The 26,942-nt window shown below is 43.2% G+C and overlaps 1 protein-coding gene across 2 annotated transcripts in view; it reads left to right on the forward strand.

Moving 5' to 3' along the window:
* The window catches only part of Esrrg (estrogen related receptor gamma), a 541,176-nt gene that overhangs the window by 365,895 nt on the left and 148,339 nt on the right, over positions 1–26,942 (forward strand). For both annotated transcript variants that reach the window (XM_050148263.1, XM_050148262.1), the window contains one exon: positions 3,700–4,115. In XM_050148263.1, the coding sequence (XP_050004220.1) occupies positions 3,713–4,115 (403 nt within the window). In that variant the 5' untranslated portion in view covers positions 3,700–3,712. The remainder of the gene's footprint in view (positions 1–3,699; positions 4,116–26,942) is intronic.

Below are 26,942 nucleotides of genomic sequence, written 5' to 3' on the forward strand. Positions count from 1 at the left end.
GTGTGTGTGTGAGAGAGAGAGAGAGAGAGAGAGAGAGAGAGAGAGAGAGAGAGAGCATGTGTGCACACATGTATGTATACAGGTGCCTTCATGTGTGGGCCTGTGTGTTGAGGCCAGAAGATAACCTTGGTTGTTCATTCTCAGGTGCTGTTCACTGTTTTTTACTTATTGCTTTTTTTTTCTCCTCCATCTCTTTCTTGTGCTCCTATTCTTTTATTTTTTAATTTTTAAAAAGTTGACACAGAGTCTCTTACTAGCCTGTACTGTGTCAAGTAGGCTAGGATGCTGGCTATCGAGGCCCCAGAACCCACCTGTCTCTGCCAGCTCTGACCTGGGATTACAAATGCACGCCACCAATGCCCATCACTTTTGTTTTTCAATGTGGACTCTAGGATTGAATTCAGGTAGCGCTGTCTCTCCAGGCTTTAGATTTTGTGTTTTGAGACAGCATCTAAGTTGCATATGCAAGCCTTAAACTCACGGTAGTCCAGACAAGTATTAAATTTGTGTTTTCCTTATTTCAATCTCGCCGGCAGATAGGGTTATAGGTATGTGCCCTTGGGCCCAGGTAAGTATATTTTAAAGATTTTTAAACTTAAAATAATTACATGTATATGGTGGAACAGGTTATATGTAGTGTTTGTAGAAGTCAGAAGGTCTGTGGGATCCGTTGGAGCCAGAGTCACAGGCAGTTGGGAGTCACCTGCTATGGGTTAGGGAACCAAATTAATTTCTTTCTGCAATAGTACCCCATCCCCTTAGCCACCAACATATCTCTCCAGCTTCTCAGTCATGTTGTCGAATGTAAGTGAGAATTATTGAAAATTCTGTTGGCTCCTAGACATTTCTGCTCCAAAGTTTTGAATGAGATGCGAGTTCAAACCTTATTTCTTCCAGTTCCTGGCTATGGAACCTTCATCATACTTCAGAATATCTGATGCTTAATTTCTTAAAGAGAATCCCCTTCTAGGCATGAATGTATACACACACAGACACACACACACAGACATACACACACACACACACCAAGATGAATGTGGCAGATATTAAATGAGGTAGTGTTCAACTCAATATCTGGCACACCTAGAAGCCTTTGACTAATAACCACCTTATTCTTATTTCCGCTAGGCAAAAGTTATTAATTAAGGGCACATTTTATGTTGGAAGAGAACCACATACTACCCACAGCGCAAATCCGGTTTGTTTGCTTTCATTCGTGACTGGAGTGACCAGATTTCATTTAGAAGATCCTGTCCCCGTTCCAGGGGCTTCCTTGGCAGCAGTGCCCCCTGAACTCCCTGCTAGCTTCCAGGTTACTGTAAAGTATGGGGTGAGATTTTGAATGAGACAGCTGGCTAAAGTTTCCTCATTTTTCATGGATAGATTCGAACAATGTGTCTTTGACATGCACACATTTGGTGACTTAGCAAATAGCTGTCCCATAAATGGCATGTTCATTTCTGGCCCTGCTCCTTGAACTAGTAGAACATAAATTTTAGAAGTTGATGAGGAGAAAAAAAAACCTTAGGGGACAAAGATGAGAAACAATCCTGAAGTTTGAAGAGAACGCAGGAGGAGACCTGGAGAAGAAGCGGCATCGTTTGTGATCCGGCATCTCAAAGCAGCATCCCATTGGGGGTGTGGGGAGGAGAATGGAAAAAAAAGAAAGTGCTCGGGTGGGGCAGTGAACGAGTTAATTGTCATAGCTGTGGGAGAAGGGAAGAGGAGGGAGACCATCTATGGTCTGGTAGCCTAATAATGTCTAACCGGTGGCCTAAGATCATAATGTATGTGTGCGCAGTCTGGTGATTATACGGGGAAGAAGAGAAGTGGCCATGTAAGAGTTTTAAATGAAAAGGAAGTCGCAGGGCTGCTGTAAGTCAAGCCGCCGACCTGCTTTCCCTCAAACACCAACTTGAGGAGAATGCTTGGCCCAGAGTGCAGGCAGGGGACAAGGAGAAAGATCTATTAATTACACTGCCCATTAGCAGTGACAGGGACAAGCAGATGCAGGAGGGAGAGGATGCTGTCGCCAGGACTGGCAAGCGGGATAGTTTTTCTTTCCCTCGCTCTTGGGGAAGGGGAAGCAAGGGGGTCTTTGGGTGGCTTTCCCCTTCTGCCAGCACACGGTAATATGGCCTGGCTTCAGGGAGTAGAGACGTTCCCCCAGTGAAGTACATCCGAGGAAGAAGCAAATCCCTGCCCTTGTGCTCTGTTGTTGAGAATGCCCACTCAGAAGAGTTAGGTGGACATTTCTGATCAGAAATTCCATAGGATCCTCCCTTTACTCAAAAGGAATTGAAACACTGGGGGCAGGGAGACATGGAGGAGGGCATGGAATTTGTGCGGTGATAAAATATCGTTAGATTTATAGTGAAAGTGATAATTGCATCCATTCCGCGATACTGTGACTACTCCCCCAAATTCGAGAGAATGACCATCACAGTGGGATCCCCATAAATCAACTTTCCACTGGGAAGCAATTATCTAAGTCCCTTTCTCAACTGTCACCTCTTCTTAGTGGCTACTGGGGTTCTCAGAGCCTTGCATAAGAGGGTTTTTAACGCTGTGGCGAGGCAGAAAGCCAAGAGGACCAATTACGTCTTTGCATCTAATTACCTTTATAGAAATCTCCCCACTTATGGGGCCAACGAAGAGAGGGGGTGATGGCTTTCTTCTAGGTTAGAGAAATAGTTTGTCAGGTTAGGCACTTCATCCCAGAGCCTTTCATAAGGTGTGATGTTAAGGGGGAGTCAAGGAGAGGACCATCATAAATCTCATTTTTCTACAATGATGAGATACTTTACTATGCTACAGCACAGGATGTCTCAGATTTCCTGACTCATAGGTACTGTAGAATTCAAGCAGAGTTTTTTAGAGCCACGTTTCTACCGTTCTCTGTCCCTTTCCCTGCTCTGAGGCATGTACACACACACAGGCACACATGCATGCACGCACGCACGGACGCACACATACACACGCATGCATGCACGCACGCACACACACATGCATGCACACACATGCACACACACACGCATGCACACACACACACATGCACACTCATGCTTGCTCTCGCACAGATTATATACTAATCGATGTCATGAGCCTTTCACTAAGCTCCGTGAAGCTGTTGAGATGGTGTGCTTGCTCTCAATCCATCCTTCCGGAGCCTGAGAATATCTGCGCTGGCTGCAAACGAAAAGTTGGCTTCTGTTTGTGATAAAATGGATGTGGCATCAGGATGTGGAGTCGAACATAGAGTGGAGATAAATGCAATTTGAGGAACGGCGGGGACTTTGCAAATCGGCACCGCTCTCTTGATAAATTTAGAATCTGGAGAGCCATGGTAGCATTGACAGTGGTTCTTCAAGAGAAAGATAAAATAAAAGCAACTGGACCCTGTAGAGCTTTGTTTATGGCCTGTCTGGGAGCTTTGATGTAACCCTGTCATGCCCTTATGCTGATTACCTTCTTGTAGAACAAGAGGTATTGACTGGAGACTGAGTGATGGGTAGTCCCAGCCCTCAGGAAGCACTCTTAAAGAGCAATGGCTTTTACATACCAATACTGCTGCTCTCCCCGCCCCTCCCGCTTTCCTTATCTGCCCCTCTCTGCCATGTCTTTGTGTCTCCATCTCTGGGACTCTTTAACATTCTCTCTCTTTCTCCCTCTCTCTCTGTGTCTCCCTCTTATTCTCAGGCTTCTCTGCAGAATGTCAAACAAAGATCGGCACATTGATTCCAGCTGTTCGTCCTTCATCAAGACGGAACCCTCCAGCCCAGCCTCCCTGACGGACAGCGTCAACCACCACAGCCCTGGTGGTTCTTCCGACGCCAGTGGGAGTTACAGTTCAACCATGAATGGCCATCAGAACGGACTGGACTCGCCACCTCTCTACCCCTCTGCTCCTATCCTGGGAGGTAGCGGGCCTGTTCGGAAACTGTACGACGACTGCTCCAGCACCATCGTTGAGGATCCCCAGACCAAGTGTGAATATATGCTCAACTCCATGCCCAAGAGACTGTGCTTAGTGTGTGGCGACATTGCCTCTGGCTACCACTATGGCGTTGCATCATGTGAAGCCTGCAAGGCCTTCTTCAAGAGGACGATTCAAGGTGAGTGCTCTGTTTCTTTTCTCTGGTACTTACCCTTCTATTCCATGCCATGCACACCGATGAGACAATTTTGAGTAGAAAACAGAAATACATGGAAGATGTATGGAATCACCCCTCTCCAGGTATCCACCACACCCTTCCTGTCTCACTGTGGATCTCTCTGTGGGCAATGATAATAAAGACATTTCAGAGAACACGGTAGGTCTGCAAAACAGCCGAGCAGGGCGCGCTAGGCTCCCAGCGCTCTTCCCCACACTGCTTTGCTTGTAGATTTGAGAACGTGTTGAGTATTTAGATCTATGTTTCTGCTCCACGCGTGTATATTAGCATCCTTGGCAATCTCACCAGCGTGTGGGTTACTATGTTCTTGCACCAGAATTGCTGGGTCTGGGATACTAATCCTGGCAGGCCAAGGGTCACAGTTTGAGAACTGCTACTCCAGACATATTTATCATGATCTCAATGTCTTTTTCTTGTAGCTGGGTATATGCTTACTGTGTTTATGAATTAATTTGAATAGAAAACACATCTCCAAACAAATGCCAGTGTCTAACCTAACCTTTACAAACCTCTAGATTTAGAAATAACATGATTATTTTTTTATGAAAAATGTAGAATGATTGAAATTTGTAGCCTCTCTTTTAAACTAGTTATATACAGACATAAAACTCAGCATATGTACACACGTATATTTATATATATATTCTAGCAGAAAACTAGTTTTCACTTTTTTTTATCTCTTGTGACAGTCTTTAAAAGTACATGAGGGGAAGAAAGAATAATCATATATCAAGGGTCTAAAGCACACCAATGTTTCTGCTCATGGTATATACATATATGTTTGCATATGCATGCACACACACATACATGCACATGGGGTGGATAGGTAAGGATAGATAGACAGACAGGTATAATATATAGATGACTGATAAATGATAGATAGCTAGATAGCTAGATAGCTAGATAGCTAGCTAGCTAGCTAGCTAGCTAGCTAGCTAGCTAGATAGATAGATAATATGATTATGTTGGGATTGCACTCCAGGCCTTCTGCATGCATTCTACCCCTGAGCCACACCCAGCACCATTATATATGTATATATATACATACATATGTATCAATGTATATATATGTGTCCAACAGCCAGTCATATATACAAAGTCTAACTTTTCATGCATCTGCATTTCCCAAATTTTTTTTTATTATTGGGAATTTCCTGCAAACAATGTTCTTAAACATTTTTTCCAGAGCCTTAACCCCTAAGTTCTGTACTAATTTGTCTTTAGTATGGCCAGGGCTAAGGGGGACTTTTGTCAGTTTCCTAGGTGATCCCTCACTTGAAGTCAAGGTGATGAGTTGGTGCACTCTGGTGTGTTAATGTACCAGTGGTTCTCAGAGTGGGATAGCAGGGCCAGATCTGTCAGCATCACCAACGAGTGTGTTAAAAGTGCAAACCTTAGGCCTCTGCCTAGGCTAACTTGACAAGAGTCTCTGGTATGAGCCTGGCAAGCTAGACTCCACAGTCCTCTAGGTGCTGAGGTCGGAGCCTGAGACCCTGAAGCCCACTGATAGCGATTTCCTGAGGACATCTTGCCATGCATCTGCATGGCCTTTCTAGAACGTATATAAAATCAGGTTATTCAGAACCGGAAGTGCCGCGATGTGCTGGTTTCTAAGGTATGAAAGAGGTGTTTCTTGCTAAGTACTAATACTTTTCACATATTTTCATAGGTGATTCTAGAGCTGCCTCCGTGCACGTGGGGTAGCTCCCTACACTTACTCTGTGTTGTGCTGGATGGGATTGGGCACTTGGGATGGAAGCCAAGCCTTATGCAGGCTGTGTAAGGCTCTCTCCCTGTGGACAACTCCCCTTCCCCTGTCTTCTTTCTTGCAGCGTCCTCATCTGTGGCTGAGAACTCAGGGTTTACTGACAGCTCACAAATAAGGCACTGAGTGTAAGCTCATTTCTAGACTCACGGTTACCCTGCCTGAAATGCTAAGTTCAATCCTGGCACTGAAACAACTTTTTTTTTAAATAAACATACGCTGTTCAAGACATCATAGCTGTAACAGATGCAGCTTTCCATTTTCTTAACCAGAAGATCATGCTTTAACTTTTTCTTATTAAAATCCTCCAACCCTGGAATCTTTTTTTCAACCCCCGAACTTGGTACAATGCTTAAGAACAGAAGTAATACAAAGTCACATGGAGAGGTTGAAGATGTGGCTCAGTGACCTAGCATGGACTTAGCATGGACAAGTCCCTGGGTCCAGTTCCTTTAACCACCACCAGGAACAACAGCAACAAAATATGTAAGGGTATTCATTGTGGCATTTGGACAAAGTATATCTTCATCCTGTTCACTGATAATGGCAAAATTTAAGGATGAAAATGCCTCAAATCTCTGATTTGTTTTATCAGCCATTGGCTAATATTACTATAATCCTTGGGTTTCAGAGTATATGAAATTCAATTTGTTAGTAATTTTTGTTAAATTTGGTCTGGCATGAAGATAAATGTTTGGGGATGAAGGAACAAATACAGGTTAGGCTAATATAAGCAGTGGACGCTCCCTGTAAAAACCAGTACCATTTACTAACAGATTTTTCCATAGCTGGCGTGATCCGGCCAGTGTGCTGGCTATAGTTTCTTTCATCCTCTCAACATCCTTTGCCAGTTCTACTCCTCAAGCTTGTGGGTTGAGATGAATTCTTCCTCTACAAGTTTCTTGCTTTTGGTGGGTGGACATCAGCGTCTTAGGGTAGCAAAGAGGATTTATGTCTATTTTTTGGCTTGTTTTGCTAAGACAGAATATGTCAGAGGAAAAGTAATAATAGTTGGTTGTTTTCTTTTGTTTTTGATTTTTTTTATTTAAAGAAACACAGATTATTACTTTGATGCGAACGAAATAGTTATTGACTGAGCAACCGCTGGCATAGAGCCATCCGTGTTCTGAGTGTGATTATCTGTTAGGATGCCGGCCGGTACTCAAAGCTCAGCAGAGCCAGGCGCAGGATGATTCTTGGCATAGGTGCAGAGTGCTGGATTTTCCTCCACACTGGAGAGAGTGAGTTTCAAGGATTTTGAGCATGAGACAGAGATGTCACTGTCCCGATTAGCACTCCGGTCTTGCCCACCTGGCTGTGCTTGGAGCTGGCAGCTGGGGCACACTCCGTAAGGGTACCCTGCTAGCCGCATCCTCAGGGCTCACACTGTGCTGTTCACTTAGCCCCCAAAAAGGCAGTGAGGCAAATAAAGGGATTAAATTGTGAAAGTATAATGTAATAATTAGGGCGGTAATTGTAAGGAAGATTGGAACGGACCTACCTCTTTGTGGCCAAACAGTGGTGCCTGAACTCCAAAGATGTCGAAAGTAGCCCATCCGTATGGCAGCCGCATGTGTCTGTGTTTCTATGAGGAAGGGTAGAGGGTAGCTCTTGGGACTCAGGGCAACATCGAAGCAAATTCTCCTTGACAGGTAGTAGTTTCTCCCTCCGCTCCCTGGGAACTCTTCAGGGAATGAGCCGACCTTACATAACTCCCCTTGAGAACTAGGCCTGCCTACTTCTTCACAGCCCCGACGGCCAGGACATTATGTAAGTGTGACTTCGGCCTCACCCGGGACTGGTTCTGGTCTCTGTGCCTTCCTAAGGGACATGTGTAGCCAAAGGCTAATCTGTGGGCGGTAGTGACTCTTAAGGATCTTTCTTCTTACTACAATGACTTATTTGGTGGATTTTTTTGTTTACTGATGTGCAATAAATAGGAGCTTGAAAGAATGGACAAGAAAACACAGCCTATTTTATAGAATAAAATGTGGCCCAACTCTAGAATTGAAAATAAAATGAATTAAAAATTTTAAAGTAAGCATATATTTTTTAAAAGTTGTACAAAAATAAACAAACTGGACATGGCACTCCGTACCAACAGTTCCAGCAATTGAGAAGGCTGAGGCAGGAAGCTGTAAGTTTGAAGGCAGCCTGGCCTTCATGGTAAGAACCCATCTTAAAGAAAAAAACAAAAGGAGCAAATGGTAGATCAAATAATTCTTAAAGTTGGAACTAAACATAGATCGTGGCAAGCTTTGACAAAAATATTGAGTATTGTTCTTTCAAAGCCGACTATGATATTTTACTCTTGAAAAGACAATTAATTATGGATTTCACTGAATGCCAATTAGGAAGGCATATTCTACTTACTAATTATTTCCAAGGAACTACTGGACAAGGTCAGAAGTGGGCAAGAGTCCAGGCTTTTTGTTTGGTTTTGTGGGGAGCTAGGGAGGGAACCAGAACCTTATATATGCTAAATCTGAGGTTTCTACTTGGCCATACCCCCAGTTGTTGAGATGCTTGCGAGGACTTTGACATTTCTGTCAAATGTAACCCTAACAACTGATAGGATTTCAGCGGCTGCCATGTTTCCCATTGTTATTGATTTGGAAGGAATGATTCCATTACTTTTGTTTTTGTTTGTCTTTTTCTAATTCTACTTCTGGTTGTAGTTCATATATAAATGGGGGAAGTTTTTGTTTTTTCTTCTCCTTGTCCCTCACAATTTTCTTTGGAATTTTTTTTCCCAAAAAGGAAAACATTCACAAAACATATCAATACATTTAACAGAAAACACTAGGTCATTATAGCTTTTATTCCAGCATTAGAATGAAGAAAATTGGTTTAACCCCCCCCCATTTCAAAACAGAAAATTATATGTTTAAGAATATAAGATTTGGAACAGATGATGCTCGGTGGTCAAGTGGTAGAAGGTTTACCTAGCATGTGTAAGACCCTAGCAAGTAGGTTCATTTTCTGTCAACACACATACATACATACATACACACACACACACACACACACACACACACACACACACACAAAGGAAAAAGTTAAACAAAGAAAACAAAATCTTGGGACTTGCATTAAACATTGCGTTCCCCACTGAGTGTGTGGTCCACACTTGCAGTCCCAGCCCCTGGTGAAGCAGAGATGAGAGCATGTGTGTTCAAGGCTAGCTTGGGCTGCATAGTGGCACCCTGTCAGGAAGAAAAGTGCTCAGAATGGAGGTAGTAACAGTGCAGTTGCCTGCCATGAATAAGGCCCTGCCTTTTATCTTCCATGCCTCAAAAACAAATCACTTTGTGGTAGAAAACAAAAGCACATACCCAAATAGGCATCGATGTGGGGCCCTAAAGCTCCAAAGATGGAGAGAGCTCGCTGTTGGGGCAGATTTTAATTTGAACACTCGGGCCTGAGACAGTACTTTGAACTCATAGATTTTTAAATAGCTTCAAAAGGTCAACACAACAATGAAGCCAAGTATATAGAACATGGTCCCTCAGACATATTTACTGTCCCAAAATACTTCATCTCCTCCTGGTCCAGTACCTGTCCAAATGCTCTGATCATACCATCAAGAACCAAAGAAATGACATACCATATGTATAACTATAGTAAAATCACACGTCAGGGTTTACTGCGGAGTAAAAATGTCCTGTTTTCTTATTGGACCAAACACAGTTTCAGTGACTGAAAGTCCATTCTGAACTTTTCGTTTTGAAACTCCTGGAGAGTGTGTGTCCCAAAGAAGCAGTGGAAGACACACCTAGCAGTAGCCTACAGCTCAGCTGCTTTCCCTTCCCACCCCTGGCCCACCTGATCTTGATCTCTTCACAATATTTCCAAGCCAATAACCCCCTCCAAACATCTGCCCTAGGCACCCCTCACAGTTCTCATAACAGTGCACTCCAGCCGTGACCTTTGATCACGTTCCACTTCTAGAAGATGGATTTAACAGAGAGCTTGCTCAGACTTGGGCTGTGCTTACAGCATCTAGCCAGGCAATTGAGGGTCCCAGGCACTCAGGATCTGGGCTATAGAGTGTTCCATGCTGCCTCCTGGTACCTTCACAGCCTCTTATAAGAGGGTTGTTCTCCAATGTCCATGGCCTCAGGTACAAAGTGCATTGATAGAATCCAACTTATACCTTAAACATGAAGCTTAAATGCTGGCCTGAGGGCTTTTGTTGAGAGGAATGGCACCTAGGCACTGTGTCTGGTGCTGGCAACTTCCTCTGCACTGTGAATTATTTTGTGCAACTCTTTGTGGAAGCAGATCTTATGGGCCTGGAGGGTCTTTGAGAAATGTATCATTTTTTAACCATTGTGAACTATCATAGTCTTAGGCCAGACCATTTACAGCAGTCAAGAAAAAACTAAGAACTCACATACTGAGAGAATGCATCCTATGAGCCTCTAAAGGGATGTGTTGAACTACCTCCTACTTAAATAGTTCATGGAAAAAATAATTATAGAAATTTATAGTAAATGTCAACTTAAAAGCTCAACTATGTTCTATAATTAAAAAGTAAAATAATTCAGGGATGTCTGAGTTAACTTGACGAATCTCTGTGATTATCAGCTTGGAGGCAGAATTGAAGACAGAAATAATATTTTCAAAAGAATTGCTGTCTGTAATTCAGTCACTTTGACTTAGAACTTGAACTAGTTTTTGTGGTAAGTTTAATTGACTTTTCCTCTTTTTCTTGCATTTGATGCTAATTCTGGCTAATCTGTTTTGAAATGCATTAATGTTGCACATTCTAAATCACAGATGTGATCTCATGCCTACATTATCCCTTGCTGGTCCAGTGTTTATTTTTTATTTTTTAAATATTTATTTATTTATTATGTATACAATATTCTATCTGTGTGCATGTCTGCAGACCAGAAGAGGGCACCAGACCTCATTACAGATGGTTGTGAGCCACCATGTGGTTGCCGGGAATTGAACTCATGACCTTTGGAAGAGCAGGCAATGCTCTTAACCACTGAGCCATCTCTCCAGCCCCCTGGTCCAGTGTTTATTTTCGTAGTAAGAGTATTGCTGACTTTCTCTGTGGGTGGAGAGGTTTTGCATGAATGAACGTCCTGAAGACAGTGTCGTTCACTTCTGTCTTTTGATTTAGAGAGGCAATAGGTAGGAATTCATTTCCCAAGGATTGCCCAGACAGTCAGGGAAGCTGTCCTTTTGCTTGGATGGTTGAAGGTTACTGGTCAACAGACTTACACATGAATGGACCAGACAGTAGAACCTAAATTTCTTAGCATGTTAGCTACCTGGGAGTGTGAGGGCAGCCTACCTTCTCTGATCTGCGCTGCCTGCCTAGTTTCATTTATTGAGCTGTTTAAAAATCGAAAAGTACTCTAAGCAGGGTTCCATTGGACTTCCTGGCCGTAGTTAGGCTAAATTCTGTCTAGACTCAAACATTCTGCTGGCAACTCTGTAGGCGTATTGAGCAATCAGGCTCATGCTACAGGGCTCCTAGGCAGCTGGTGTATGTGTCCTTTATTTAAGTGGATGTTCAAATTTTAAGTAAGTTCACAACATTGATAATTTTTTTTAATTGTCGCCCCAGCTTTGTGAACATCTTTTCTTTCTCAAGAACCAGAATTTTCTAGCATCTTTACTGTTCATGTGTTCATTTTCTTACTATTTTAACCCCGTGTGTACTATTCACCTGTGAACATTATGATACAAGTGTCTGTGTGCATATGTGTATATGTATATGTGTGTGAATGTATATATGTGTTCATAGGCACACAAATACATGTGTTCATTTATGTTCATATGCATGTGTCCATACATATAGATGTATGTGAATAGGTACATGCACGTATGTACATGCATATGCACATGTATATATCTGTGAACATATGTACATGTGTGTATGTTTGAATATGCCTGTATATATACCCATATGTATGTGCATATATACATATATGTGACTAGGTGTACACATATGTGGTGGTATATCTTCACATATATGAGTATAGTTACATGTAAACATATGTATGTGTATTAACTAGTGAAGCATGAAGCAGAATCTTTGAAAATTAAGATAAGGTAATTAATGGTTGTTTTAAAATGTTGGCTTTTTGGATTACGTAATACCAAAGTGATTATTCTCATGGATTAAATTGTCTGTGCAATCTCCCCACTGTGTAGCCGAGGTTGGCCTCGAACTCTCAGTTCTCCTGCCTCATCCCCGGATGTCCAGATGACAATAGCACTGTGTCCCATATATGGTCTGTCTTTTATCTAGGAGTGGAATGCATAAACTCAATGACCCTCACTACATTTTAGCCTCTGCTTTTAGGAGAGAAATGTCCCATTCCCACCGCAAGAGCGTCTGGTGTTATTTATGTGTATTTTGGGAACACAGTGCACATACTGTATTTTTGAAAGCCACTTGAATGTGTGTGTCATTTGATGTCTGGCGTTTAGAGTGTCTGCTCCACTTGGGAGTTAGTAGATAAGAACTCCGCTGTGCGAGGGAAGTTGTAACAATCAGCAGTGAAGCATGCTCTGGTTTGTTCCATTCTGTGGTGTCGAGGACTGAACCCAGGGGTTTTGGCCCTTGGGGTCAATGGGGTAGGATAAGCTACACCCCCAGCTGCAACAAACCTTTAGTACCATGTTTAAATGGCTAGCTGAATTCACTGACAAATTAATAAGCAAACAGCAATAACTTTTGGAGTAATATATGTGCAGATTATCTGGTCCTATGTTCTGCCTTTGTGACTCCTGAAGCTGCTTGGGAAGAAGCAAGAGCCCAGCATATTATATCACATGCATTAGTATTAATTTAAATTTATTTTTAAATACCCTCAGATAGAGGGTAAGCATGTATATTTTTCTGTGGTAAACAGTTCCCTGCTTACCCAAAGCCCCACCTCCCACCCCCAATGCTAAAATGAACAATTATGCAAAGGGCTGGCGATTTGACTCAGTTGGCACTCGTGACGCCTGGGTCCCAGCACCAGACAAAAGGCCGGCACAGTGGCACATGCGTGGAATGCTGGCTCTGTGAAGGTGGGCACTGGAGGATCAGAAGCTCCTCATCTATGTAGTGATTACCAGGCCAGACCCTGTCTCCAAAGCAAAGACACTGTACTGTCATTGCAGTGACGCAATTGCAAGTGCTATAACTAAAAAAAATAAAATAAAATAAACTTTGTAGTCATATCTGAAAGCATACTTCAGACTTTGTATTTTAAATCAACTCTAATATAGGTAAGTGAACACCCTTATGAACAGGGCCTATGTTCTAGACCTAGAAAAATAAAGCTGTCATTTATAATAAATTATCTTTACAAATGCATATGGGTTCTGGGAATCACACCCACGTCCTCCGTAAGAGCAGCAAGTGTTCTCCGCCTCTGAGCTGTCCCTCCAGCCCCTGCCTCAGCATGCAGTCAGACTGCACAAGCCTCCCTCATTCATTCCTGTGAACCTCTTTAACTGAATCTCTGTTTAGAGACTGAGATCAAGTCCTGGGACTAGGGCTAGCAGGAAGCCTGCTTCTTCCCCTAGTGATCTGTATCCTGTCTCCTCCTGCACCCCTGCTTCTGAGGCACTCTCTCACTGAAGGAAGGCCACTCCCCCTGCCTTTTTTATTCCAAAGATTCCCAGGACTTCTGCTGGTACAGTTTACCATCTCAACATTCCAGAGCACTAAGAAGTTTTTGTTGGGTCTTCCAAGTCTCAGGAACTTTGTGGGTCACTTCAGTTCCTGGCTGTTTTGCAGAGTAGAATGTTTCCCCCATGTTGGAACTGCTCAGCAGGTGAGGTGTATCTGATGTTTTGCCGACAGTTCACTGGCCTTTCCCTCAGCGCCTGATACTATAGCCAGCGTTGTCTTTTGACTGATGAAGAGACAGGAGGGTATTCTTTGATTACAAGATAAACTCAAACAAAAGAACTGGTACCTTTGTTGACATGGTGATGACGTTCCTTCTCACCCTCCCTTGAGTGGAAGCCAAGTCTTTTAAGGATGTATTAACCTCAGTTTCTTAGAGAAAAAAACTCACACCTAGCCTATTTTGAACTTGGAGAAATCCTCCTGTCTCAACTCTCAGCCTGCTGGGAGGCTTCTAGGCACATTATCTCCAGAATTTTTGCTGTTCTTTGTTCCTGAGACAAAGATTTGCTTTGAACTTGCAGTGGCATCTTTGTCCCTATTTTACCGTGCTCGATTAGTCTTGACAAATTCCACTGTAGTAGGAGCAGCCGACACACACATTCAGTGCTGTAGGGTAAAGTGGTATAAATAAAACTTTATGCTTTGTGGCTTTGAAAATGCTTGTTTCTATATAATTTTCTTCCTTCAATGAAGCCAAAATTAGTCATAGATTAATGGGGTTGGAATAGGTGAGAATGTCCACCTGAAGGACCCAGGAAACACAAAGAAGTCCTGAGAGTAGGGTTGTCCAGAGCCCCTGCTGGTGTGGGTGACATTCTGATGATTAATGAGGAAGATGTAGGTTGACGTGATTCTCCCAACTCAGAAGAGACAAACACACTCTCAGAAGCCAAAGTGCAGGGATGCTGGCATGGCTCCGTGGTAGAGTCCTCGCCTCCTAAAAATGAGGCTGCGAGTTCTAGCCTGAGCACAGTCGATCAATAGGTTAATCAATCAATCAGTTGGAAATGGACAAATTTTGAGGTACAGGGCAGGGTTGTTTCCTTTCAGGGTGAAGGCCAGAGTCGTGGTACATTTTACTGATTTATTACTTAATAAACTTAGATAGCATCTTAGGAACTAAAGGTTAATAATCACCTTCTTATGAACTGAATCAATCCCCTTTCAGTCACTACCGTGGGAAACCAATAGTCCTTGTCCTGGAGCTCGCTAACAGCATTCAAAAATTTCACCTAAAAGCAAAACTTGGTGAAGGATTCTGGTGAAGAGTTTTGGCACTCACAGCTGAAATATATCCATGGACATTTGTATATTTGGTGTTGGATATTGAAGCCAGTCCCTTGAACATTCATGTTCTTCCACGGAGTCTCCCCTCAATCTCTAAGATTATAATCAGTAGATATATATTAAAACTTAACTTCATCATGGTAAAAACCATAAATTTGGAACCTTAGCCACCTGTGTCAACTGTGTTCACTTGGCCAAGTAGCAGATCTTTAAAGTTCTGTCTTGTGACCCTTACACTGTGGCTTTGATATAGCTCCTCCTGCCACCAGCTTTGGGTTCATTCGACTTTTTGTTTCTATGAGTGAGCAAACCCAGACACAGAACATAAGCATAGCCAAGAACAAGGAGGACCATGCAGTATTTTCTTCTGGTCCCAGGGGATGGAGCTCAGGCAAGGATGTAGCTGGTAGGCAATTGTTCCATCCCTGAACAAAATCCCAAGCCTTAGTGTTTAGCTTTTGTTGTGACTCACACTAATTTTAATATCCTCAAGGTCCATCCATGACATGTGGTATATTCCAGAACTTCCCTTAGAAGACTGAGTAAATATTCCATTGTGTGTATGTAGCTGTTATTTTTTAATCCATTCATCTCTTGAGAGACATTTAACATGCATCTACCTTCGGGATGCTTAAATAATGAGTGTACCATTGGGTACCTGTCTATACAAGCTGCCATTCTCTGATTGAAGGCTAGACCAGAGGAGCCAAATGTTCAGTGTAGCTTCTTCAAAGTCACCCTGGGCAAGTTACCAGGTCCAGTGTCAAGATGGAGGATGCAGCTTAGCTGTAGATCACCTGACATATGTAAGACTCTGGATTCAAACCCAGCCCCACCCCTCCCAGAATGCACTTGTAGTCTGTGTGAAAATGTATCAAGGAGTGAAATGACCAGTGAGGCCTAACTGTTTTTTGTAGTCTTTGAGGAATATCTTTACTGTGTTCCACGCCACTTTGTCACCTCTCATTCCCACTAACACACACACACACACACACACACACACACACACACACATCCTCATAAGCACGTGTCATTTCTTTCATTAGCTTTCTTAATAGCTTTGGGGTGACTGTTTAAACATTTTTTGATTGAGGAATTGCATGTGTGCCCAAATTTAAAAGTTCTTTTGTTGTTGTTTGTTTGTTTAATCTTTTACCTCTTTGAATTTACTCACAGGCAATTACGTAACTAGACAGTCTATATCGTATTTCCGTTTTCTAAGTTCTATATGTTGTTTTTATACTAGTTATTGAAGGACTGTTTATGGCTTTGGAATAATAGTAACTTACAGATGGTTATGAGCTGCCTGACATGTTTTCCTGGAACCCAATCAGGTCCTCTGCAAGAGTAGAATGTGTTCCTCACTTGAGCCACATATCCAGAGCTGATGCTGAACATATTAGTTTTTACCATGTGCCATGTTGTTTTAATGCTTCTCATAATCTTAATTCTTTATCATCCCTGGACGGTAGGGTTTGCCATCACAATATTCTTTTCTAGACTAATAACTGAAGTGTTGGGAGCAATCGGGTCTTGGGAGAATTAGAACCCACAGTTAGGATTCTGCCTTGGACATGTTAAAGTTCTTTGAAGCTTTTGTAATTTTAGGCTACATTTTTCTGAAGAGATTGTAGTTCGTGAACACTTTTTTCCCCATTAAGTTGTTAAAATAAAACGAAAGTAGGGAATTAAGAAGAGTACAAAAGTTATGATTAGATAATATTAAGGGTTTTTAGAAAGGCGACAGTCAGGCTTAAGGCTTAACAATGCCTAGGGTTTTATCACTCGGTTCAGAAATCCCTGAAGTTTAAAGCTGGAGAGCCCAACTGTGCCGCGTCGCCTCCTGGTTTCTGTCTGTGACCCCTGCGCCTTTCACCTGCTGCCCCTCATCCCCACACCTAGCTCGATTGGTCCCAGACTGACCATGAGAATATCTGTTCTTGTATTCTGTGTGTCACAGGCTCCTTCCCTAGCTCTCATGGGGAGAGGCTGGCTTTGCTTTCAGTTTGTTTGGTATTTGAGACAGGGTCTTTTTCTGTAGTCCAGGTGGGCCTGGAACTTGGAGCCATCCCACTGCCTCAGCCTCTCCAGGGCTGGGATTGCAGGGATGTGGCCCCAGACCTGGCTCTCATGGGTGTTTTGTTTGTTGGATGTTATTTATTTATTTATTGGTATGGGCGTGTATGTGTCTGTCTGACTGTCTGTCTGTCTCTGTGTGTATCTGTCTGCCTGCCTGCCTGTCTGTGTCTCACTTTCTCCTCTCTCTCTCTCTCTCTCTCTCTCTCTCTCTCTCTCTCTCTCTCTGTGTGTGTGTGTGTGTACATGTAAGCTTCAGTGCATTTATAGAGGGCAGTAGACAACTTTATGAGTCATTTCTCTCCAACATGTGAGTTCCTAGGGATGGCAGCAAGCTCCTGACCCACTGAGACATCTAGGTTTCGTGTTCCCTGGCTCTGATGTGAGAATGCCAGTCTATTCATATAAACTTCTCAAGCACAGAAGCCGGCAGCTCAGAACTGGTGTCTTTTCTCTTTCTTGTTTCATAACAATGAATATTTTTCAGAAGGAGGAGAACTTTCCATTCTTACTACAAAAGAACACTGTTACATCCTGTGACCTCAGATCCTGTCTTACCTTTGACTTTTCTAGCTCATTTGTAGAGATAAGCACATGTTAACACACTTCTATAAGGTTGTCTCTGAGGAATACTCCTGTAGCCCAGGCTGACCTTGAACTCAGTGTGTGACTGAAGGATGCTCTCTGAACTTCTGGTCCTCTGGCCTTCACTGCCCACTAGGCCTGTTTATATCCAGTGTTAGGATAGCCCCCAGGCTAAGTAAGCACTCTACCAATTGAACTACACACTGAGCCTGTGGCTAGATTCTGCGCATCCTTTCCCAGCGAATGTGGACATGTCCCACATTGGGTCCCAATGACCACTCTGTACCCCTCTTCACTTAGTTTCCATTTGAGAAAGGCCAGTGAGGAGTGAGAAACATGAGTGCACACACACACACACACACAGCTTACACACGTGGGCAGGCAGAGGTCACATCCTTTGCCATCTCTTCTGTCTCTGGACCTGGAGCTTACTGATGGGCGGTCCTACATCCACCTCCCCAGCACTGGAATTGTAGGAAGCTGCCTCTGTGCCTGGCTTTTTAAAAGTGAATACTGAGAATGTGGAGTTAGTTCCTCATCCTTGCACAGCAAGCTCTTTGACCACTGACCCATCTCGCTAGCCCATCCCTTCTTTTCAACTCACCTGTTGTAGAAGCTGAATATGTCTACTTGCTTATAGTTTGCAAGAAGAGAAAAGACGATGTTGGATATGGAACACAGCAGCTTTGGAGTTGTGGACAGCTCTGTTGTGACATCTACTTTGTGGCAGAGGTGACCCTTCTATAAGGACTTCTGTGACTTCATCCTTAGCCTTATAGAAATTTAAATACTGGGGTAAGGGTGAGGGAAGGATCACTGGGAGAGTACTTGCATAACAAATGCAAGGCCCTGGGATTTTTGTTTCATTTTGATTTTCGAGACAGCATCTTATTGTGTAGCCTACACTAGCCTCAAAATCAAGATCCCCCTGCCTCAGTCTCCAACGTGCTGAAATACCAGGTGTGTACACCACAGGTATCTGCAACAAATACGTTTTTAGTAGACGTTTATCACAGCCTGTCAGATATATTTTAGAGCCTGCCATGGTGATTGTGAAGTCCTTTCTTTCCCTTGTGAACAATAGCATTATTCTAGGATCTTCAAAATGCTTTGTGTACAACACGATACCCGTTGCTTTGGTGACATGCTCTGTTTGTTTCTGCGGAATTAAACTGGCCACAGACCACAGTGGCAATGAGACTAGATGAAGGATTTCTTCCCGAGGTGCTGAGAGATTTCACTCTCTCAAAGCAACCCTATCCTACCCCACAGCTGCCCAGGTCCCATAAGGCTGACACCAGCAAAAGACAATGCCAAGATCCACCCTCACCCTCTCATTCCCGGGGTCCTGTATCAGGCTTCAAAAGGCTCTCTCTGTCCAACAACTGTAGCAACAACAAGAGCTACACAAAGAAACTGCTCGGAGGACAGGGCATGTACAATGCATTTTTCTACTTTGAATGACAGTCAATAATGAGTTTGAAAAGATTAGAGTTAAGTAGAATCGCCTTGTACTTAAAAGTGCAGGCTTTAGAGCAAAGCTTTCTGGGTTCAAAACCTGCCTCCGGCACCTGTGAACTGATTCCGGTATGTCTTCTAGTCTCCTGAGTTTAAAGCGCCCATCAGCACTGTAGGTGTTATGTTACAGTGAGCACTTCCAAGGGTAGCTAGCACCAGTAGTGTTTTTGGTTGCTGTTCTTCGTGTTGGCACCTGGATTTTCAGAAGTGCCTGTAGAAATCACAGGGGTGGATGCTCTTGTAAAGGGAGCAACTGAGTGTGGAGCCATCCCTCCCTGGACTGAAAATGACGGGGATGAAACAACCGGAGAGTAGTGTCTCTTTGAAGAGAACTTACCAGTAATACACTCAGCATGCGACCTCATTAGCAAGGATCTGATCTTTCCAAACTTTACCCTTTGCAATCAGTTTTCTAAATGTTCTCCCCACGCGTACATTTCTAACATACATCCATGTAGACATGTACTTCTAACATACATCCATGTAGACTATACATTTCTAACATACATCATGTAGACACATAAATTTCTAACATACATCCATGTAGACTATACATTTATAACATACATCCATGTAGACACATACAATTCTAACATACATCCATGTAGACAATACATTTATAACATACATCCATGTAGACACATACATTATAACATACATTCATGTGGTCATGTATTGGCTAGCTTCCACATGAGGGAGAAGGAAGGGTTTCTTTTCTTTCTGAATATGAACTTTCCTTTTTCTTTCTTTTCTCTTTTCTTACTGTCTATATATATTTTGGATGAAGAGTTGGGTCATAGACTCTGCAATGAGACAGTAAAGAACAGAATCCCTAAAAAGTCAGTGGATGGTGTAGCTACTATGGGATGCTCCTTGAAGGCGGATTACTTAGGACAATGAGGCAAAAGGTTCACCTGAGCCCAAGGTCAACCAGGCCACATGTTAAGATGATGTCTTGAAAATAATTTGATAATGAGTGCTCTCTATGGTCTGTTGACTTCACTGTGCACAGCCCCAGAATGTCTCTGTCCCAATGGATTGTATAGCTGGGGTGGAGGGGCAGTTCACCTGAGAGATGAACATTGGATGAGGTTGTCAGCATCAGGACCCTTAACTCAGTCCTGGGAACACTGGGAGAATAGGTGTGGAGATACAAAATGTAGAAGACCAGGAGGGAAGAGAATGGTGCTTCCTGGAGCCTCCAGACCCCCACCGAGTTGTGAGATAAGGTGTTGAGCATTTGGGGTATCAGTAGAAACAGATTTGGGACTGGGGCAAGGGTGAGGGTTTTGACAGCCTTCTGTTACAGTAAGAACCAGATCAGGCTCAATTGGGTTCCTGTGAGGGGCAGGGAGTGTTTACAAGGAGGTGTGGCTCATATGTCTGAGATTCACTTTATAGACGGTCTAACCAATGATGGGCCTCTGTCCTTACATTATTGCCTCCTTAGTGACTGAACGAATTGTAGCGTTGCTGGGAAGACAGCAGTGCGCTTTGCAGTTCTTTGAGGAGTGAGAGTCACTCATTTTTACATCTTTGCATGAATTTGCAAAGTTTGGCTATCATTTTTGTGTTGTGTTGTTGTTTGGTTTGTAATGGTAGGCTCTCCCTGTAGCTCTGGCTGTCTGGTACTCACTTGCTTAGATCTTCCTGTCTCTGTCTGCCGAACTCCAGGCACGTTTCACTACACTACCCTTGAGAGTGAGCTTTACTTCCTTCTCAAGCTCAGATTCCGGTCTTCAAATGGAGATAGGGAATAATCGTGGACCCTTATGGTTGCCTTCCTTCGTCTCAGAATTGGAATACACTTTTTTCCCATATAATTCTTACACAGATCCAAAGCAATGTGGTTCTTTGTAATTCAGAGAGCTGAGACTCCTGGGCTCACATTCATCCAGAGATAAACCAGGGAGCTGAAGTGTAAAGCTAAGCCTACTGCTTCTTCCTCTCTTTGTTTCCTCCTCTTTTCTTCTCTTCTTCCCTTACTCATTGCTGCCACATTCTTTGCCGTGGCCTCCTCTGTCCACCCCACACAGGTGTGCATACCCATCAGTGCTTCCCCAAACTTCCATGTAGACTGATGTAATTGTGACATGTAACAGGTTGCAGACAGATAATAAAAGAGCTCGTATTGTCTAAGCTCGGCTATAGATGGTAGTGGTGGCATTTCCTATTTTATGTGGGAAAAACTGAAACCACTTAGGAGCAAAAAGAAAATTACAAGCAGGAAATGAAGAAGGAGAAGGAGGAGAACAAGAACAAGGAAAGCAAAGAAAGTCCCATTGTGTTAGAAACGGAAACAAAACACAAACAAACAAACAGAACAAACCTGGGTATTACAGCACAAGGGGTTTTCCTCCCCATGCTTTTTCTGGTTTTAGGGTATTTAAAACAAGACTATTACAGATTATTGCCTCATGGCTTTGATGCTCTCTCTGTAATTGGGAGCCAAAGCAAAGCCCATTGTTTTTAAAACCACTTAATACTGCAGAACAGTGGTCTAAACCCCCACTTGTAGTGCCCGCTGGGTCACCCACAGCCATTTGCTTTTGTCAATAAACTCACAGCAAGTAGGGGAACAGACAGTGGCCTTGGGATCGGCTCTACCTTGAAGACTGGAGGATGATTGGAAACAAGAGCTAGCGTAGGTCTTCTAGATGCAAGGGCGTGGCTGCCCTGTGGGGGTGGGAATCATATATATTTTTATTTGGAGATGCCACGCTAGTTTCCATGATTTGGCCCTTTCACTGCCAAAGTGGCTGAGAGGAATCTACAAATTATCCCCCGGCCCTCTAGGCGGGAGTCCAGCACACACCCTGTTATTCCATCCACCAGAGAACTGCAAGATTCTATTAAGCAGGAAGTGAGAATATTATATTGCCTGCAAACTAATTGTACAAAAGACTGAAGTAAGTACCTGGAGCCCTGGGTGCTCTGAAAAGCAATTGCTCTATCGCTCCAGTCAGCCTGGTTTTAGCACCCCAAGTTTCCATGTGGATCCTCCACCTTCCGCAACAGAGCACATTTCTCCAGCTATTGGCCAAACCGGGAAATCTCCAACCCTAGCTTTAGGAGCTGCCTATTCAGTCCCCAGCACCATCTCACAAATGTGTCCCAGAAAACCATGAGCCATAATCTGTGAAAACTGTTTGTCTTCAATGAGAATGCTGGGCTGGGAAACGTACCTTCTGCTGTGCCCTGGCTGCTTTTATCCAGGATTAATGGTCCCGGTACCCAAATATACTGGAGATTTAAAACATTTTTGTTATTTATTTATTTATTTTGGTCTAGTTTCTACTTTTGGTGACTTGGAGGAAAACAAGTGTCCCATAGAGAGGCAGTGGTCCAGTGGGAAGAAAGCCTTTGAACCTTTACCAAAGAGTCTGCTACATTGTTATCCAGGTGCTTGGGCTGGTGGATTTCAAATATAAAGTGCCTCCCTTTAATTGACTCCTAAAAGCACCAGGCAAGGCATTTGAAGGCTAAAGTCTCAGGAGCCTGTAACTCCGATCAAAGATGCTGATGGCTAGGTGACCACAGACGACAACAGTGTTGTGAGGAACTCCATGGGAGGCCTTGAAAATTAGGCTTCCCTCTAGCAAATGACTTATTTAGAGTGATGCTGATTTGTTTCCCAAATATAAACCAGAGTTTATTAGTCAGATCAAGGTTATCATCTTCGTGTAGTGAGACTTCTCTAAGACAGAATGTTCACAAGGATACCCAAGCCATTATAAACAGCTTCTATGCACCGAAATTGAATATATATTATATATGTATTATATATTTGTATATGTATATATATACATATATATGATGTAAACATGTAGGACTGCTTTGTGAACAAGGAATATTTTTAATAAAGGCTCATTGCTTCCCAGCCTGACCTTGAACCTCTGATCCTCCTGCATCCACCACCAGGTTTGAAGCCCGTGCCACTACACTTGGTTTTTAAGTGGCAGTGGAGCTGAACCCAGGGTTCCTGCATACTAAGTAAGCATTGTCCCTGCAGTGCTGCACTCCTGGCCCCATTGTGGGAAGTTCTCATAAAGACTTGGCATTTCCTGTGGCTCTGGGAAGACTCCTCCACACCAGTGTCATTACTGACCCATTTCTTCACAGCGTAGCTCAGACAATTTTCCCTGTGTGATGTCACTGACTTTCCTGAGTGGAATCTTTGTGAGCATAGGTGCATGTGTACATGTGTGCATATGTACGTGTGTGTGTGTGTCTGTGTGTATGTACATGTGAACATGTTCCCATGGAGGACAGAGGTCAACATTGAGAATAGCTCCTCAGAAACTATGCACTTTTTCTTCTTTTGAGACAAGTTAATCACTGACCTGTGGCTTGCTAACTAGGCCAGACTGGCTGGCCAGTCAGCTTCAGAGATGTTCCTGTCTCTCCCACCTTAGTTCTGGGGTTACGAGCACAGACCACCACCATCAACCTTGCCTCCCTCTCCTCCTGAGTCACCAAAGCCTTTGGTTGGAGATAGTCACATGTCCTAAGAATTGGCTCCTGCCCTCCGCTGTCCTCCTGTCTAGTCATTCGCAGGCGTATGCAAAGGGCTGACAAAATATGACCGTCTGTATCAGATGACAGTCCTCAAAAGAGAGGCATCCCCAGAAGTCATTTCCTTCTAGAATGGTCTGAGAAGTTTTCATAAATGATTGAAATGGAATTGGAGTTGAACACTGAGTCTGGGAAATAATTTTAAGAAGAAAAGAGGGGCAGAAATAGATCATTCTCAGAGGGGAGTCTTGAAGGACATACAGCAGAACCTGAATAAATCAAATTGGCTGCATCTGGAGGTTCATGTGAGGTAATAATTGTTACATTGCTGCAAAAGTGAGATTGGGAAAGGAGTGCATGTGGTAGTCGGGTGGCTTAGATTTAATTCAGAGGGAAAGCAGTAGTGTGTGTGTGTGTGTGTGTGTGTGTGAGTGTGCCCACATGTGTGCTCCTATGTGTAATTCTGAGTGTCAAATGTAAGACCTTACGTTTGCTAGGGAAGTGATTTTCTTTTCTTTTAGCTATTACAGGGTCCGCAGGCCTGGACCTCATGGCAGTCCCAGTGCCTTATCTTCCCAGTGCGGGGGGTGTATTGTATTGGTGTGAACACCAAGCTTAGCTCTTTTAGTTTAAATTGGGGAAGAGACATGATCAAGGCCTTCATAGAAAGAGACAGTGCAAATGGCATCCATCCTTGACTAAAGCTAGGAGGGTGGAGGCCAGTGATCAGGAGGATGGTACAGGTTCAGGTGTGAGCCTGCACCTGACAGAGTCCCTGTTCAAAGTGTCCTGCTGTGAAGAATGAGGATATCATTTCCATGATGGATGAGAAGACACAGTTCTGTGTGGTCGTGAGCCATGTGACAGACATTGGCACCACCAAGCTGAAGGCATACAGTGGATGTTTATGCCTTATTGGGAATATATGTGTGTGTGTGTGCATGTGTATTACCTCATATGTATTACATGTATTACATCACACTAGTTTTAAAGACAGGAAATGGCCAGAAATGACATTTTCTTTAAAGTGTTTTCTCCAGGCTTTGAAATTATTTTTCAGTCCTTTCTAAGAGAGAGTTACTTTCCTTTAAAATAAATATAGAGAAAATCATAGAGAATATAAGGACCTGGTAGCTGAACACTGAACAGCCAGGGTGATGGCCTCTCAGGAGGCTGAGGCAGAAAGAATGTGAGGCTCAGGCTAGCCTGGGGAAGTTTGTGAACCGTTTCAAAATAAAATTCAAGAAATAAAACTGGGGATAGCTCATTGCTAGCCTTGTATACTGTCTGTCGCAAGGTCCTAGGTTCTATTCACAGCACCACACCAAAAGCAAACCAGAAACAAACACACAACACTACAGCACCATTCTTTAGATGCAGAATAGATTTCTGGGGACATTTGAAAGAGACTGCTCAGATTACAAATCTCTTTATTCTCAGCTTTGACTAAGCCAGTGTTCACTTACCTTATCTTTGCCTGTCTTCATCATCGTCATCACTATTATTATTATTTGTGCACGTGTGTGCGTGTGTGTGCACGTGTGTGCGTGCATGTGTGTGGTCTCCTTCCACTATGGTATTCAGGGATGAAACTCCGGTTGTTAGGTCTAGACAGCTTTTACAGGTAACCTAATTTGCCAGTCCTTTCCTGAGTAATATTTTTCTTAAAAATGCTTCTTAACTAATATGAGGAGAGCGAATGCCGCTGCTCCTGTGTGGAGAGCAACAGACAAGGACGTGGAATTGGTTCTTGCGTTCTGCCTTCACGTGGGTTCTGGGGATTGCGCTCACACGGTCAGCCGGCCTTCTGCAGCTAGCACTTGCCCAGATGAGCTATCTTGCCAGCCCCTGAGTGATATTTCTGAAGAAGGTGATGGCGAATATTCTTGCTAATGCAGTTAATATCACTTCTATTATCTAACCTCATTTTAAAAGTAGTTGCTTTGAATTAGAATGCTAATTTAGCCAGTCAATTTACCTCAAGTTATAATGCTCAAGACTTTTTTTTTTTTTAAGTCATGCATACTTAACCAATTTTCTGTAGTTCCAAGTGGCTAGGTTACCACTTCCTGGTGAATTAGCAGTTGGCGCGTGGTGGAGTGGCCGAACAATCCTGCGAAGCGCTAATGTCCTATTTAATGAGGAGGCATCAGTCCACAGAAAGGTAGTCAATATAAATCAGTGTTTACAAAGTGTGATTAACTCTGAAATATTTCATCAATGCTGTGGTCCCAGGCAGCCTCCTATGCTAATTACTTGGATCTGCGCATGTTTCAGGGGACTCGATGGACCCTGAGTACAGCAAGCGTGGAACAGCAAAATTGCAATTATGCCCGGACCGTCTCCTATGACAATTTATGCATTCGCTGCGATGACCTCCCCCTTCCCAAGAGGGCAATAAGCAGGATGCATTTTCATTAGGGTACTAATGCACTTAATCACGAGGGGAAAGGGTTAGGAAGTAGCCGGAGACCTTCAAGTACTCCACGACGGGGCTGATAGTGGAGACAGTCTTTATTTTTCAAGGCAGCTTCTCTACACGGCCGTAGCTGCCTGGAGCACACCCTACACATTTCATTGTCTCAGAGAAACACTGGAAGTTTAGATCGTTTCGTTACGTGCTTTGCATTTCAGATCATTGCATATAGCTAAAAACAATAAAAACTGTAAAAGTATAACCTGAATAGTTCATTATCATCATAATTCCATGGTGTTTAGGATGAATTATACAAATAATGTAGCAAGCACCATGAGGATGTTGGCAGCAATGGCAGCCGTTATTCCCATCACCCTCACTCTCAGCATCACCAAGGAGCATGCTGGGAAAAATGTCTAGCCAGAATAGCAGGAGAGTGATGTCGCTACCCTACATGCCAGGTGCTAACAGAAATGCCCCACAGTAAACTTTGGATCACTGAGTTCTGAGAGGTCTACACAGCCAAAGGACAAGCAGCTTGTCCCAAAGCATGCGTCTCTGTAGACTGGCATCCAGATGTGACATTTTGTTTGTGTGTTTGTTGTTGTTTTTGTAAGATTCGGTTATTTTATTTTATGTGGGCCTGCTTGTCTGGATGTACCAGCAGAGCCCAGAAGAAAGCATCAGATCCTATGGAACTGGAATTATAGGCAGTTGTGAGATGCTGGGAATCAAACCTGTATCCTGGGCAAGAGCAGTGAACGCTCTTAACCACGGATCCATCTCTCCAGCCTCTGGTGTTTACGTTTTCATAAGCATAGACTGCTTTGGAATCTCTTCTAGAAGACTGTACTTTCTGTGGGTCAACTATTTCATGATTGTTTGCTGCCCTAGTTTCACATGTATAGCAGTCTTGCAGAATATTCTGATACAAAAATAATTCAAGTAGAT

The sequence above is a fragment of the Alexandromys fortis genome, unplaced genomic scaffold, assembly GCF_014885135.2.
Source record: "Alexandromys fortis isolate MF-2015 unplaced genomic scaffold, M_Fortis_MF-2015_v1.1 scaffold_62, whole genome shotgun sequence".
Taxonomy (NCBI): Eukaryota; Metazoa; Chordata; class Mammalia; order Rodentia; family Cricetidae; genus Alexandromys; species Alexandromys fortis.